Raw genomic sequence first — 17,623 nt, 5'->3', positions numbered from 1 at the left:
ATGAAGAAGTCTTTTTGTCATTAAATTGTGTTCAGGATTGGAATCCAGGTAAAGAAAGGAGAAAAAGGTTCTTTGCGTCTATTTCTTAATCTTAGCCTTACATCAAAAGGTAATTTGTTTACTTTAAAAAACAATCTAGCAAATGGGGCCCTTAACTTTGCAGTGTCAAGGGAGGAAGGGGACCCTTGCATTGACTTAGAGGTGACTTTAAAAAGCTTTGTTTTCAATTGATGATATATGTCTTAGACTGCCTTGAGTTAAGCAATATTAGAAAAAATTCAATGTAAATAGTTTTCAACTCATTATCCTCTCCACGCAAACCTTTTAAACTTAGAACGCATATGTACAGAAATGTGCACCAAATCATGCCTGTACAAGCTGGTAAACTTTACAGAGTGAGCATACCTTGAACCAAAATACAGGGCATTACTATCACCCAGAAGCCTCTGTGTCATTTCTCTCTTTGAAAAAAGAAAAAAAGAAATGTCTTCCTTTTATTGGATTCCATAAAAATTTCACCTGAATTTGTACCAATATAAATTGGGTCGTGCAGGATATACACTCTTGTTCCTGGCTTCTTTCACTCAACAGTCTGCGAGATTCATCTGTGTTGTTGTGTATAGTTCCTTTTAGTTGCTGAAAAGCAGCTACTCATTACTTTTTAAATGGAGTTGTAGATTGTGGATAACACAATTCTATCATTTTAGACTTGAGAAGACCTGGAAATCATGCCCTCTCTCACAGAGGACCAATCTGAATAAATAAAAATGTGTTTGTAAAATATCAAAGCCTCACTCCTGAACCAATTTATCCTCTCTCTTATCTAACCTTTTTTTTTTTTTACTTTCAAGGATAATAGCTAATCATTAACTTTGATGTAACAGACTTAGGGATACTTAATACATTGTCATCTTCTCTCCTCTTTGGTTGTTCCTCTTTTTAAAGGCATTTTCCTCCGTCCATTTAATCATTCACAATTTTTCTCCATTTCCTAGCTTATGGTTTCACAACATTATTTAAAATCGCTAACTGACTTTGCTTTCCAGACATCTATGCAGTTGGTTATAGAAACTCAAAGACTACATTTCCCATTTACCAGTTGAATGCAATTGAATGTAAGTTGGAGGGAGACCTAGTTTCAAATCCTGACCAGTCTTGGCAAATTACCTAACTTAAGAGCCTCCATTTCTTTACCTGAAGTGTAAGGTATGAACAACCACCTCTCAGGGTTCCTGTGCAGCTTCAATGAGAATGCAGGTAAAACACTGCATGTTACATGTGCATTCCAGGGTAACCATCATTCATGACTAAAACCCTTCTTAAGCCATATCACATCTATTTATAGTCTCATAACTGATGTCATTCATCCTTAACAAAGCCCTTATAATTGTGAGTGACAATGGTCGTGTTCCACAATTTTCCCAAATTTTCCTGAGTGAGGGAGTAACCCTCACTCAGCAGAATGTAGGAGTCACTCCTAGGACTTCATAGCTGTCACCCTCCTCCAAGGTAAATGTACACCAAACTCCTCTACTTATCCTTGACTACAGGGTTGGCTTGCTTGTTTAGTTAGATGTTTACTCAGGGGTACACATATCCCTCGGTTTGTCCATGTGTTTGATGAATTCTGAGTCCCAATTCCTAGAAGGTGGTAGCACATAGGTCAACTCTCTTTCTAAGTCTAAACATAATCTCTTCACTAAAAATCCAGCCCAAGAATGAAAGATTCATCCCAGGACACTTTAAATTCTTTACACTTCACAACTTTAAAATATAAATGGAGGGAGAAAGAAATCAAATGACGTTTGAATTCATCTCCTAGTCACTCACCTGGTTGCTTCAATTTGATCTTCAACTTCAAATGTTCCCAGTCTTCTGTTGACTGCGTGCATGATCTTATCTCCTTGGTAACCACTTCCTCTGCCATCAAAGCTAGCTACTATAATGTTTTCTGTGCTTGCAAGGTAAGTAGCCCAGTTGAGTCTGAAGACAGCATCTGCTTTTTGACTACAGGGGCCTGCATATCTGTGAAAAATCCCAAATTGTTAGCCTTTGTGGTTTTCCTGAATCAAATGAGGAGTGCTTGCATTTCTATCCCCTGTGGACAGGAAGTGTACGTCTTCCTGTTCATGAGCCTGAAATCGTGCCAGCCACCGGGGGTGTCCTCAATGGGTCCTCTAAAACTTGGCAACATGACTATAATGGCTGTGTGTTTCCTCCAAAGAGGCCCATCAGTTTTATCTTCGAAAACTGTTATCAAACACAGACTTCACAGGCCAACGGTTTCTAAGTCGTATATATCTTGGAGATCAAAGAAGTAAATATTCTAATAATTGGGATAGGGGAGTTGTGTTATGAGAAAACAGTGAGGATGACAATAAATACAGCTTTGAATATATCTTTCTGACTGAGCTTACAAACATTCCTAGACTACAAGTTTCCTTGGTTGGAACTTCCTTAAGGACTTTGACTGCTGTGGGATATGCGCCGCATGTGCCTCAGTGCCCAGGACAGTGCTGCTCACTAAGGCTCCACAAGGCACTGCGAATGGGCCAAAGTATGAATGAACACCATTCCTTAAAACTTCAGAGGAGAAACAAAGAGACTATATTGGAAGATGGGTATACTGTTTGGCATTCTATTCATTAACAAGTTTAACGCCCTCGTAGCTGCATTCTTCATATAGGCTATAACTTATCCATACACAGCTGTGTGTACAATCTCCATCAAGCCGTCTCATTTTCATTTGTTAATCAAGAGACACTCCCTACAGCTCATTGGATCTCATGTAAATACGTCTTCTTTGCACCATCTACAGGACTCCTGGACCCAGATCTTCTCCAATAAGTCTTCCCTCCCCAGACTGTCTCTCCTATTCATCTGCTCACTCTTCCCTCCACAGGACTGGACAAGTCCTGCTTGGACCACTTTGCTAACATTTTCCTCCCTTTCCTTAGGGATGGCAGTCAAAAGAACTTTAGTTTTAAACAAAATATTATAAGACTTTAATTTTACACTAGATTTTGCAACATTCTATCTTTAAAAAGAAGAAGGCATTCATGAATTTCTTGGGCAAGTAAACATTTTTTAACGTGAAATGCCTTGGTCCTTGGTCCTTGGTCTTATATTTGGTAGAGTAATAGCTTCCCTTAATATTAACTATGTATCAAGTTACCTAACCCTGTAAGATTAAACAACGTCATTTTTAAAAATAGAAAACAAAGATTTAGACATATATGAAAATGAAGAGGAAAGTCACTGAAAAGAATGGGCACCAAATTTACCATATTTTTTTAACTGTCCTAATGAAGGGGAGATCTAGTCATTACTTACTGGGGAGTCCAAGAATATAAAAATATCACTTTTTTGTTTTTTAACAAACGCTTGTGTCAAAATGTCACTCTTTTTTTAAAGGTAAAGGATCCTTGTTGTTTAGTATTGGGGCTAAAGCCCAAAGCAAGTGAGTGCTACTGTAGTCAATATTTGACTAAATTAGGTGTAATGAGAATCAAATAGCATATCTGGAAGTTTAAAATACCTCTTTCTCTTTCTTTGAGCTTTTATGTTTACATGGAACTGTAAACACAGCGGAACAAGGCCGTGTCTGATGCTAGTATCTGTATCCCTTCTTTTTTTTTGCTAGTAGCAACAGGAAGGTATCTCTGAGTTTTCAGTTTTCCTTTCTGTATTATGGGCCCAACAGAACTTACCACATCGGCTTGCTGTGTGGACAAAATAAGGCAAATTACCTGGCATGCAGCAGGCACCCAGAACTTTTATTGGTTTGTTTCATTTTGAATAAAGGAAATGAGGCAAGTTGGGACAGGAAGAGTGGCATTGTGGCATTCTGTGTGAGGTCAGGGCAATTTTGGAAATATTGAAGTAAAATATGTTCCTAGTAATTGTCAAAAATATTTTACAAAGATGCCATATTTAGACCTCACATGAGCTCTTATTTACTGCTCAAAGACTTGTGATTTCAGAACTTTCTCTAGGACTTGGGGAAGTTTGAATTATAATGAATACTTCCCTGTATCACATCTTCTCTTCACCAAAAAAGGGAATGGAAAATACCAGGCATATTTCAGGGACTAAAGAAAGAGAAACCTGACATTGGAATGAATTAAGGGCTACCAATGGGAGATGTTTGGGCAAATTTGGAGATAAGGAAACTGTGAAGACGTTAATACCCATCTATTGCTTGTTAAAATGTCCATGAGGTAAGGAAGAACATGGGGACTTGAGAATCTCTTTGGAATTCCGTTGGAGTTCAGGGGGGAAAAAAAAATCAAAACAAACTCCATATGCCATTATGATAGAAGAAGAGTGTCTACCTTCTCCATTAGAAAGGTGGTAGAAAACACAGGTTTGGATCTGCAATTGCAGAATGGAAGAAGAAATATTAAAACTGCTCTACAATGATTCAGGAAGAGAGAAAGGATGCATTTGGCTCTATTTTTCAGTAAGCTGCACCGGGCAAAAGATGTACAATGGTTAACTTCTAAATTATTCCCTTATCTTGAATACTTACACATCTATTAGCAGAGGATATTTCTTGGATTTATCAAAATGAGGAGGCAAGATCATCTGATACCAGAATTCTAAACAAACAGAAAGGTTAATTAGTGAATTAAGAACACTTATTAGCACATGATTTTGGTTCCTTATCTTTGTCAGTGATAAATAACATGTAGAGTTTAGCAGTTTGTTAAATTAGAATAGAAAAAGAAAATGAACCGATTTGATCCAGCATGTTTTTCAGATATAAACATATTCTCTTTCAGGTTAAAATACTAGTTTAAGGTTAAAACAATAAAGTTGTTTCTAATGGATCTATTAAATACATTGGTGCCTTGTAAAATAAAAGGGCATCTTAGAATTGCTGATGTTTCGTTTTTATGATTCTGTTCTTTGGCATCTGATCTACTCATCTAGTTTGTTTATGGCTTATGTTTTAAGTTTTCCTCCAAAATGTTTTCCTCTTCTTGAATTTCTTTGAAGATGTTTAGGATTTTTAGTTGGCCTTAACTCTATCTTAAAATTCTGATTTAATAACATTTTTGTAATTCTTATTGCCATCCCAGACCGTAAAGCTGAGTTCCCATTTTCAGCTCTGTGTTTCACAGAATGAAATCGGGTTTATGTGGGGCAAACTGTTCTGTACGATCTTGTGCAGGTCTGTTTAATTCTCTGTGCTTGATTTAACTTTAACATCAGTTTAATAAAATTTGTTCCTAAATAATAAATCCGTTACCTTTGCTCCCAAATTCAGGCTAATTAGTTAGACTAATCTTTTTTTTTTTAAAGAGACAGAGGGAGAGAGAAAGAGAAAGAGTTGTTTCATATTTTAATAGGATTATTTCCAGCTTCAGTAGATTTAACCTGTATGGAAAAAAATCCTTATCTCTAGAGCTGTTCTTCCTTATGTTTATCTTTCTTTTGTTTTTTGTTTATTATAATTATTTTAGTTGAGGAAAAATTAAAAGTTTAAGAGTAAAATCTTTATATAGATAGATTTTTCTTCAATTTGTATTTTGCTGGTTATTTTATGCCTTCTGACTAAATGTGCTTATGAGAACAAAAGTTTTAATCTTTATTATATTTGAGTAGAGTTGATAATGATGTTTTTAATAAATATGCCGAAGTCAGCACTTGATCTCCCCTTTGCTTGAATCAGCACTGGTTGATTGGAAATGTTTTACTTCCTGTCTTTTGGAAGATGCACCGTCTCTCCTTTGGCGGGGGGTGTCACATCCTAATATTTAATAGGTCACATCTTAAGATTCAACACCTTCTGTACCAGGCGGTCCAGATAGCTCTCCAGGACTGTCTCCAGAACTCTAAGCCCTTGCCACCTAAGCCAGATTCGAGGTCCAGCAGCACTGGCATCACATAGGAGCTTATTACAAACTTAGAATCCTGGGCCTACCCTGACTTGCTGGCTCCAAATATGCATGTTAATAAGGTCCCAGGTGATCCACAAGCACCTGCAGTTTCAGTAGCACTGCTCTAAGCTCTTCTTCAAAAGTACCCTCTACTCTCCGTGCTTTTCCTGCCATTTAAAAGTGGATGACCTGAGTTTCTTCCATTATGATCCTATATTTTAAAAAGAATCTAAAATAAATCAATCTTGATGGATTCCCCCTCCCCTATGAGTTGTGAGCCCTTAATAGAAAAGACAAGCAAACAAATAAAAACAACAACAACAAAATTACAAGATTTCCTACTCAAAGAAACCCCTTGTTCTTAGTCGTCCCTGAACATAATCCATGATCAGGCCACTAGGCCAGGGCCTATCACGGGGAGGAGGTTAGCGAAAATTCAAGACTTCTGTCCTGAGACTGAAGTTTCAACATTTTATAGCCAACCCTATTTTTTTTTATACAAGTTATTTTAAATCTGTTTGGGTTAAAGGTAAAATATATTAGGATATCATTAAGTTAAAAACACAATTAATACTTAATAGTAGAATAGAGTTACTAATGGGATGAGACTGAACTAGCAATAATGCATTTTCTCCAAATATTTTCCTCTTAGAATAATATGTTACATAGAATGGTACTGTATTTTTTAATTAAAAGAAAAGTAAGACTAGTGGTTCTTGTGACAGAGCATTTCATGGAAAAATAACCTTACATTAGATTTACGTATAAAATAAAATACATATTGTCAGATAAACTTATATTTAGTTATATTTTTACTGGTGTTTCCATGAAAAGTTATGTTCCAACAGAAATTTAACTTACTTGTTTTGTGCAAATAAATGAAGTCCAGTTTTTTTGAGGGCATCTGGACATCCTGCAGCATTTTATCCAAAGCTGAATTGTCTTCCAGGACTCTCAGTTCTAAACAAATAATTGAGACAGCAGTCATTTGCTACAACATGAAGAATATGGATTGTGCAAAGCAATAACAAACAAGTGGGCGATTCACTGATGGGACTACACGTACTTCAGGTTATAAGCCTTGTTTTCAAGTCATTGTTAAGACACTCTAAAGCCAAAGAAAATCCCATTGTGCTAAGTACATGTTGCTTCTATTCACACACGCTTTCCTGAAAAGCAAACGAGGGTGAAATAAGAGAAAGTACCTTTATCATTGCTGCTGCTATGCAGAGTATAGAGGGGCAGACCAGGGCCTGTTAACATAATCGGGGAAAAGTATATTTTAGAGTTTTGGTTTTTTTTAAAGAAGATAACATACTTTTCAAAAATAGCGTTTGTTACCATTTAACTTTGATATAATTTTGACACCATTTAGCTTTGATAGAATGAATATCACAGTGGATAAGAAGCTTACTGTTAGCTGATTTTCCTTTTCCTTAAAATGAACGCAATTTGAGTGTAAGAAGTATTACCGGAGAGGCACAGGGCTCTGGAGAATGAAACAGAAAATGCACCTCTGACCCTGCTGGGCGCGTTGCGCACATTACTATGCCTGAGTCCAATTTCCTCATCTGTGGACTAAGCCATCCAGACCCAACGACAGCCGCTTATCCTTCCCAACTCTTAACACCGAGGTCCAGCGAGTACCACAACCTCTCTCAGGCCCCGCCCCCTTAGGGTGGAGCTCCAGAGCCAGGTTCCCCGGCCCCCAAAGGGCAGATTTCCCCCCTGCTGCTGCCCCCACTGCGGAGTCCTGGACCAGGCGGCACATCTGCACTGTGCCTGACTTGGATAAGCAATTCCTTCCTGGCATGAGAAAAGTGTTTTTTCGCACACACTCAGATCGTCACTATTTATCCCAACTGTGGTAGTTGCAGAGTGGAAGGTAATGTATAGAAAAAGCTATCTCGTGAGCTATTTAATTTTGATACATTTGGATCATGATATTAATTTTTACATTTGATCAGAACCACAGTGGAGGCATTATAGGGACCTGGGTTTGAATCCCTGGCTTTCCTGCTTTGTGACGTAAGACAGCATATTTATGCTTCAATCTCCTCACATGTAAAATGAGGATAATAATATCTGCATTATAGAGTTTTCTTTCTAAAGGATCAACAAGATCATGAATACAAAACTTGAGCACAGTGCCTAGTATATACAAAACAGGTGCCCAAGAAATGGTGACTGGAAACAGCCATAGTAAAGAACTACAAAGAAAATATATTAAAGAAAATGTGCCAGTAAAAAAAAGGTTCAGAAAAATGGTTTGAAGACCTCTTTTTGGCGATTCACAGTTCTTTTTCAGAATATCCAGACTTTTTCTCTCATTTTGAGAAGTAATCTGTCTTAGTGTTAATAGCAGAGGCCTGTGTTTGAATCCCATTGGGCCTCTTATTAGCTGCATGACCTGTGAAATCACATTGTCTCTCCTTGTCCAGATTTCTTCACTTATATTAAAGAAAACAATAATAACAATAGCAACAGAAGATGAAGCTGTGAGCAGGTTGAGTCACAGGCACCACCTACATACATTTTTCTCATTTCAAGGGGCAAGTGCATAAAATTATAATTTGGGTTAAAAAATGCACAACATGTATGTGTATAACGATGAAGTGCCTCTGTCATACATAAGCTCTGGGATGTGCTTTCAGTCTAAAGCAAGGCTCTTGGTTAGAAGAGGAAGGAGAGATGGTTAGCTCACCACTTATACGTGAGTGAAGGGAATAGGACTTATATGATATCAAGAACTCAAATTCAATAGGAGAGAACTGAGCAGGGCAGAAACTGGGCACTGAAGGGAAGCCTTCAGGGATGGAGACACTGAGCCAGGAGGGTGGTAAGAAGGTTGTCCAGAGAGGGTAGGGCATGCAGGGAGCTACTCAAGAGGAATTTTGGGGGTACCCCCTGCTCTCCCTCCCTGTCCTTCGTTCATACTTACCAGAGCATCTCAGCTGATAGTACTTCGCCTCTTTACTAAATGATACAGAGTAGTACTGACACCTTTCTGGATTCAGCTCACAACTAAGGCACGTCACTTTTGTGGGGTAATTAAGTTGGATTCTGTAAAACCAATGGTGGAAGTTAAGTACTTGATGAAAGGAAAAATGAAAGAAGGAATCGAATAATGCCATATTCTAGTTTCAAAGATATCAGAATGCCAAAGCAATACTCAGAAACTTTTAAAATGTGAAAAAAATGCATGGATTAATTCATAATAACCTCAAACTTCCCGTTGTCTGGAAATATCACAAAGCATCTAATAAAGTCATGCTCTTTTGTTGACATGTGGGTTGGTTTATCGAGGAATAAAAGCATTCGATAGTAGTTCCAATTTAATATATTAGGACTAGGCAAAAAATAAAATAAAAACACAAGAGCCAGAAATTGTTCATTAGCTAAAAGGGCAAGTCAACAACTCGATAAAACTCTTACTTATAAAGATTTCTTCCACCTGGCATTCCTTTATGTTCATTACTAACGTAGTATCTGGGAAGAAAACAAATGAAATATATTAATTCTGTTTTTAAGCAAAAGTCAAGTACACTCCATTTAACTCAACACCAAGCACTAGCGTTCACACAAGTGCATGTGCATTAGTGCTTGCCCTTCCTTTATCATTCTTCCCTGCCCCCTCATCCTCAGAAACCATTTGTCCCCCATCATCTCTAAATAGGGGATTCTTTTTTAACAGACTAAAATATCTGAATATGGGGATTACTCCCTTAATTAGAGGGACAAGGAAAAACTCAAAGAAAGTCTTCTTTCAGAATAATATGACTGGACAACTAGTCTAAAGTTGACACCCCATTTATTTACACTGTTTTCCATATTTTCTGTTTCACAACACAAACCACTCGGTGGCAGGAGCCCCATCCTCCTAAGAGTGGCAGAGCCACTTCGAAACAGGACCTTCAAAAACTGCTTTGAGCAATGGCAAAACTCCTCCGTGGTGAAACCAATAAAGAATTATAAAAAGTGCCTAAGATTCTAATGAAAAACAACACTCCCTATCCCATCAATTCATGCATGGTAGCTGACAGCCTCTGAAAAGCTTTCCATTCGCCAAAGAGTAGGGCCGAGACATGGACAAATACAATAGCCTCTCCAAGCCTTCCAAAAATCCAGTATCAGTTGAAATTTAACAAAATGCCCCTGAACGCTAGTTCCGTGTTCCAAGACGTTTAAGAAAAAGAGGCTCCAGCTCTTCTAATGCAAAGCAGGTAAGAGCAAGAGGTAGAGCTGCTTGGTGGCATGGTATCAAGTCTGCTGAGCATATGTGAAAATCATTAAGGCTTCCGTATGTTAAAAAGAAAAAAGTCCTGAACACATTCCAAATAGACTACTCTTTATTTGTAGAAGATTTTTCCTTATTTCTGGGCAACGAATGGCATGATTATGACAAATATATTGATATACTACTGATTATTAGAATACTTACAGGTAATCACTGGTAAGAGCTTCTATCCCAATGACCTCCCAGGCTCCTTTTGTAATAAATGTGCAATTCTGATGGGATTTTTTAAAAAAAGAGGTTTATTAGACTCTGTCTCTGATCAAAGTTAAGGAGAGGATTAAATCATTTACATCAGGAATTGGGATAATCTCGGTTCTTTTCCCCATCCTACCTTACTGCAGAGACCACTGGGGTATGTGAATTAGTCTGATTATTGGTACCTATTGATCGACTCTACCAAATGATTTCCACTTCAAGTTAGTTTCAAAAAAAGGAGATCAACCCGAAATAAATTATTTAAAAATACTCACTCTCTTATCTGTTTGGAAGTGACAAATGTGTTTGTAGCCCTCTTCGTTGCTGATGATTTTGTAGAAGCTATTCCCGTCAGAGGTAAAATGAGGTTCTGCAGGCCTAAACTAGAGAATAATAGGAAACACGAAACGTGTTAAAGCACATTAGCCTCATCTCAGTACAACTTTAGCTTCAGAAAGTCCTCCCAACACCTATGCTCAAAACCCATATTTCATTTACTTGCCGATTGCAATCAGAGGGTCTCAATAGAAAATTCTCCTCCTAGAAAATGCAGACAAAAGATCTAACTCCTAGGGAATTTTTGATGGGGAGTAAATGAAAGAATAAACATGAAGAGGCTTACACAGGACACTCAACACATAGCAGTGGTTACTGTTACCCTTAGGCATCTTCTGTCTATGGAGGATAACGCTATGGTGTCTTGATATGTGTGAGAAAATTAGCATTAGCCTTTCAGTTCTAAGAAGTCAATTTCCTCGATGTCACAATGTGCTTTCTTGAAACAGACTAATATTATTTTTGACTGTTTCTAGTTGGAGGTGGTTTGTAATTTGAGGGATTTCCCCCTCCCCCCTGTTTCTTATACATAATTTTTTTGAAAGTCAGACTTAGAAACTCTTTAATCATTTCTGGACTAGATACCATAAGGAATGTCTGTCGTATATTTCATACGGAAACATTCATATAGTTATCATCTCTATTATAAGCCTTTCCATTTTGCTAAATAGGATCAACAATTTACCCAAAAAAAATAGTTGTATGGAAATATAGAACAAAATTTCCATTTTTTACAGTTCGATAAAAGATAGTTCTCAGAACATAATGTCGTTTAAGCAGAAGAGGATCTATCCCAGCCTGAAAGGAATATATCTCTTTACGACTTCGATTTCCTTACTACATTCGAGAGCAGGTAGGAGATGGTCTTTTAAAACTGTTGGTTCACTTCACTCTCGCTGTTTCCTCGCTCATCAGCTCCCATTTTGGGAAGAAAAATGCTTCCCTCTTCTATTTAGTGATTCAAAACGAATGCATTTATGGAGCAAGCCGAGGCGTGCAGTACACTTGGTGTTCTCATTACAGAGCTCGGAAACACATTCCCCTCTCTAGACCTGTGTTCACAGCCTTATCTTTTTAATACATTTCCCTGTTTCCCCTGGATGGAGTTGTGCCTAGTAGAAATGTGTGAAAAGTGGCATCTGTCTGGTTAAATACAGAGAGGAAAAAACATATTTTTTTCAAAGAGTCGTGAGGAAGTGTAGCATGTCTCTTGCCATGGAGGAAACCACTTTTCATGTTGGCAAACCTCTCCCCTCTGCCCAATCAATGCCTGAACAAAAAGGACGTGTGAATGCTAGGGGGCTCCGAGCCCAGCTGGAAGGGGTCGCATTTCTGGTCCAGGGGGCTGCACCTCTGTGTTCTGGGAGACGAGAAATCCTTACGTTTTTTTATGTCACTTTGTTTCCCTCTTAAAGGGGCTTAATAGAAGTGGTCATACAAATTAGGGGCGATTCATTCTTCCTCTTTCACACGAGGTGCCATGATGGCTGCAGTGCCTTCGTCGGTTTGCTTCACCCCACGGGCTTGTAGCAACGTGGCTGGTATAAGTCTGCACGAGGTGTAGCGTGAGGCATGGGAAGTCACGGAGGGTCACGTGCTTCCTTGGAGAAAGTTCTGCATCCAGGGTATAGTAAAGTGTGAACCCACGTGTGTATGATTCCTCCAGAGAGAGGTGCATAGCGGGTGTGGTGTGAGTGCCACTGCGTCCCTGCCGGGGGAAGTCCTGTCCCCTGCGTTTGTGCAGAGGCTGAGGGCGGAAACCATGTTTTCTGCCGCCGAAGCGCCTAACTTCGAACGTGAGGTCAACGAAGACAACTGGTATCTTGGCTGCCTTTCAGCAACGGTTGCTTTTTAACCTTCCAGGAGCTAGAATTTGCCTAGGATATGTCTTTTGTTTTATCTGCTCTTCTCTTGAATTTTCACTTGTCCTTTTACTTTTTCCAACCAAGCATGTTGTATATTCTCTATAAAAAGACATCTCTACCGGGGACATTAAAATATTACGTTATAAAAGGTCAACTGCTGTCTCTATTAATAGCAAATAACATAGAGGCCTCGTTTGGTATATCTGCATATTAAATAGCTCTGAGTGTCTGATCCATACGACAGAGAACCCCATAACTCTTACAACTTACTCTTCCAACCCAGCCAGTGGTACTTATTTCAGTGTGCTGCTGTTCCTAGGGAGGGAAAAATACAGAGAGAAATGAGATACGAATTCTACGCTTTAGCTGCAGTTTGTGGCAATATAAGCAAGATTGTACTTGTAATAAAATAAAGGAAAGCTATCTCCATTCACATATTTGTATGTATGATAGTACCTTTTACATAGCTACATTAGAACATTTGCCTCTCTTGCCTAGAGCTCTGTCCTGGATGTGTACCTCGTAAGCCGTCCTGCAGGCTCCTCCACATTTTCAATTCAGCAAGTACAGAAGTATCTTTCCCTTATCCCCACCAGCTTGTTCTTACTCCTTCGTTCTTCTCTGGGTTAGTGGCACCATTCACCCAAGCCAGAGACCTGGGAATCACTCCAGATCCCTGCTCTTCTCACACTAACCCCCTCAGCCCCTGTCTTCTAGTCCTTTGACTTCTCTTGTTCTTCTCCACCATTATTGCCTTAGTTTGTGTCCTGTCGGGTTTCCCAGGTCCATGGCCCTGACCTCCTGGTTGGAGGCGCTGCTGCTTTGCTCTCCTTCCAGTCTGCCCTCCACCCTGCTCAACCCACAGCTGACCTCATCAGGCAACAGATAGTTCTATCTCATTATACTTCTTTCCTACTTAAAACCTTGAAATAGCTCTGAGTGTCTTACAAGGTAAGGTCAAACTCCTCAGAATGGTGCCTGAGCCGTAGCATATATCTCAAACCTCAGCTCTCATCATCGTGCCTCCGCCTCAACCCCTAGTCCTGTGTACTCCCAGACCCTGCAGGCTCCAAGCTCTTCACCCCAGATGCCTTTGCACAGCCTCTGCTCATAGGGTCCACTTGCCTTCATGCTGCCCCGAATATGACAACTTACCCCAGGCTGCTCTAGTCTCCTCCATGTCATCTCCCATCCCCTTCTGCCTCCCCCCAGGCAGGTTGATTATCTTCTTTCGCCCTACATTTCCTTGGTACCTTGCTTATACACTTTTAGAGCACATTATGGTGCTATTGAGATGATTTAATTGGCAGGAAGCAAAGAGCGCGGTGTTTTACTTTGGATTCTGGCTGTCACTGTGAGCTAAGCAAGCTCCTTGACCCTACTGAGCCTACCTCCACAGTGTCTGGCTATTGTGAGTGTTCAAGAAATGGTAACTATTATTATTGATTTTCATAACAGTCTTCCCTACTAGAAAATAAACATTTTAGGGACAGGCATGCTGCCTAATTTTTTTTTTTTCTCCATCCAGAGCTATGCACAGAACTTGGAACAAAATAGGTATTCGATGATTGCTATATAAGTAATGAATGAGTGCATCAAGATACAGGGGCAGGCGGCGGAGGGAAGGATTTCTGAGGCAAGAATCTGCCGTGTGCCCAACCAGGGTGGAGCAGGGAGAAGAGGCGTGTGGCCACAGAGCTCATTACCAGAAAAGGGCTTGTAGAGCTGTCCTTGACATATGCCAGCAAGCCTCCCCCAGGCTCTACCCCTCCTGAGGCTGTTGGTCCCAATGGGGCTTTAATTTTGATCCACGACCTATACCTTGAGGTCTCTGGGCTGGAAACGCCCCCAGCACTTCAAGGTTGGATTAACACTTGCTTTTGCCTTAATGTTGCCACCCTCTCAGCCTGGAAGTTATCTATTTACTTTCTAAAGCTGTTTACTGCTGAAAGATAGTCACAGTGTGGTAATAGATTTGTGGCCTCTAGATATTTATTTTGCTACTCAGCGAGTCACTCCCCATTTCCTGAAACACGCTTCCTTGACCTTGCAGCCCCTGGCTTTCTCGGACTTTGTGAATTTTGACATCAAATTCTATTTTCTGGCTTTCTAATCACCACCACCCTTTTCCCAAGTGATAGTCTCCATAACTAAAACAGTATGACTAGTGAGAGCAGATGAACTAGACGTACCACCGGGTAATATCAAGTTATCTAAAAGTCACTCAAGATTTACTCACTGCCTCAGGGTCAGACACAGAGAAAGAATAGAAATTCAAGCTGTATTTCCTGATAACACTCTCCCTGTTTTCCTACAGCCCTCAGATCACATGTAGCTTTGGAAACAGAACATCCTGATTCAACTTTACCACTGAGGAAATCCATCCTCCGGTGGACTCATTGTAGTCACAGATATCCATCACTGAATAGTTCTGAATCCTCCGGATCCACTGCAAAGAAATCCTTTCTTCGGTTACCCATGTCACATCACACAAGTAGTAATCCCTGAAAGAAGGGAGGGAAGGAAGGATGGAGGGATGGAGGGAGGGGAGGCAAGGAGGAAAGGGAGGGAGGGGAGAAGGAGAATAACTATTTCCAGACCTTGGTACAAATAGACATTCTGCTCAATGAAATCAATCTTAATAGGAATACAATTTTAAATAGTTGTTGAAGCCATTTAACACCATAGTATTTTACCCTTTCTTAAAGCTTAAAGTGTAATTTAATTTTGAATGGAAATGCAAATATATCTGACAGGAAGAACAACAGCTAACATCCCACAGAGGTGTAACATACATGCCTCATGCCTCACACCATGCCTCACCATGGCTTTGCAAGTCCACAACTGGCCTTTGGTGGTGCCAGGGTGTCAAGGGTGATATTTTCCCATCTCTTTTCTGCTGTCTAGAGGGACCATGACAGGGAATCCAGGGACACTGGTTGAGATTTTATTCTTTTCTGGTAATTTGATACGTTTCTCTAAAACATTCTTCCTACTAGGGAGAAACTACAGTTGACCCTTTTCTCAACTTCATTTTCAAAGGGGAAAAAATGGACTCACATCTCTGCAAAGTTTGAAAACCAAATAATTATATCCTACAAATCTTTTCTCAAGTGTCAAAATATAAATCGTGTGAAGAAATTAAGGAAACTTTTGGTATTTTAACATAAATTTATATAAATAGAGATATCTCGAGCAGTACAGCCTCCTCCAACAAAAACCTTTAACAGTGTTTGGAACTGCATTTTGAGAGATGAGTGAGATGCATGGAATTCCTGATTTACCTTTCTGCTAGCCTCCCTAAATATTTGCTCTGGATAATTTATTTTATTTTATTTGCTCCCCACACCCTAGTGCGATTTTTGTATGACTCTTCTTAAATCATTCCTGTCCAGTGTATGATCAAAACCTTGCTCCCTTTGGTCAGAAGAATTCCAAAGGAAATTTTTCGTTCCACCCCTTCCCATCTGACCCTATCCGTTCATCCTAACATGCTCCTTCGCTCTTTCATTCACGGGCTGTGCCCACCCCTCCTCTTGTCAACGCTCTCCTTCTTGACTGCAAACTCTCTGAGGCTGGGCCACAGCTGTCTGGTTCACAGGGTATCTCCAGGGTCTAGCAGACTACCTGGCACAAAGCAGGTGCTCACGAAAATTCTGTGGAATGTAGCACTGAACAGAAGGGGAAGTCCTGTCCCATCCTCGGGACCTAAGTAGCTCTGTCCTTCCTCAGAATTCACAGATCCCTTCCTGTCCCCACTCCCTTCACAGACACTAAACCAAACAACAAATATTTGTTGAGCGCTTAGGATGGATCAGGTGCTGGATAAAGCACTTTAAGCCCCTCACCACTTCACTATCTCCCTTTGCGGGGCAGGACAGTTACTGTGTTAATACGCCCAGGGGTACCCGGGCCTCCAGGCTGTCTCCGCTACAGGTGGCAGGCACTGAAAGAAGACCAAAACCCCTCACCGAGCAGCAAAGCACCACCTTCACACAAACAGGGACTCCTCTCCATTTCAGTCCTTTCTCTTGCTTATTAAGAACTGTACACTGTCCAGTCTGCACGACTGGTGTCCCCTGAACACCCTATGAGGTTTTCCACATGCCTCCCTTTGTCAACCTGCCCTTCGGTCTGAAATGACTGTCATGCTTTAACATCTTCAGGATTTACTCAAATATCCCCCGCCCGTGAGGCTTTCTTGAAGACCCCCTCCTTCTACACCGCTATCACGGGTCCCATGGTGCTTTTCACGAACCGCCAGGCTGCGGAGTCTGAGAGGGTGAATGCTGCTTCACCGGCCCAGGAGCAAGGGCGCCTCATCTAGTCTAACTGCCCGATACTGAGCCCAAGGCAGAGGCGTTAAGTGAGAAAATGGAAAGGCAAACCAGTCATCCCGGGGGGTAGGGGATAAATACTTGCAAAGGGAATGGAAGAATGAAACGCAAGATAGAAAACAAAAGGTTTTGAAATGAACTCTCTAGACCTGGGGTCAGAACAATTTTTCAGAAGAGGGCCAGCCAGTAAATAGTTCCAGCTTTGCGGGCTACATGCTCTCTGTCGCAGCTACTCGACTGCCTTGGCAGCACCAAAGCAGCCAGAGACAGTGCGTAACGTACAAGTGTGCCTGCGTGCCAACGAGATGCTGAGATTTGAAGTTCATGTAAATTTCACCTGTCATGCAGCATTATTCTTCTGATGATTTTTCTTCCCAACCATTCACAAAGGTCAAAACCGTTCTTACCTGGGGGACCATCTAAAAACAGGTGGGGGCAGGATTTGGCCGGCAGGCCCAGGGGTGCTAAGCCCTGTTCTATACCAGTAGTTCTTATTGTTTTATGTACCTGTCTCTAGGGGGAAAAGGGTAGCATGGAGTCTGCGGCCAGCGTCGGCAGGATGCCCTCTTCCCTGGGTGGTTCATTGAATTAATCAGTCCACCGTATGCAGTTGCTCTTAGTAGTGGTTTTCTTTCCAGGTAGTAATAGGTACCTTATTTTAAGTATCTTTAATATACCCAAAGAAACATTTACACAAATTAGGGGAAT

General features: G+C 40.4%; 1 protein-coding gene across 2 annotated transcripts in view; it reads right to left on the bottom strand.

The window, feature by feature from the left end:
• Positions 1-17,623, bottom strand: part of DPP4 (dipeptidyl peptidase 4) — a 77,288-nt gene that overhangs the window by 17,669 nt on the left and 41,996 nt on the right. For both annotated transcript variants that reach the window (XM_067741731.1, XM_067741730.1), the window contains exons 11-20: positions 14,947-15,082; positions 12,849-12,893; positions 10,653-10,760; positions 10,327-10,394; positions 9,321-9,374; positions 8,827-8,948; positions 7,091-7,138; positions 6,747-6,845; positions 4,532-4,601; positions 1,831-2,025 (exon numbers count right to left, since the gene is read on the bottom strand). In XM_067741731.1, the coding sequence (XP_067597832.1) occupies positions 1,831-2,025; positions 4,532-4,601; positions 6,747-6,845; positions 7,091-7,138; positions 8,827-8,948; positions 9,321-9,374; positions 10,327-10,394; positions 10,653-10,760; positions 12,849-12,893; positions 14,947-15,082 (945 nt within the window). The remainder of the gene's footprint in view (positions 1-1,830; positions 2,026-4,531; positions 4,602-6,746; positions 6,846-7,090; positions 7,139-8,826; positions 8,949-9,320; positions 9,375-10,326; positions 10,395-10,652; positions 10,761-12,848; positions 12,894-14,946; positions 15,083-17,623) is intronic.

This window comes from Pseudorca crassidens, chromosome 6 (assembly GCF_039906515.1).
Source record: "Pseudorca crassidens isolate mPseCra1 chromosome 6, mPseCra1.hap1, whole genome shotgun sequence".
Taxonomy (NCBI): Eukaryota; Metazoa; Chordata; class Mammalia; order Artiodactyla; family Delphinidae; genus Pseudorca; species Pseudorca crassidens.
This window is presented reverse-complemented; position numbering and strand designations above follow the sequence as displayed.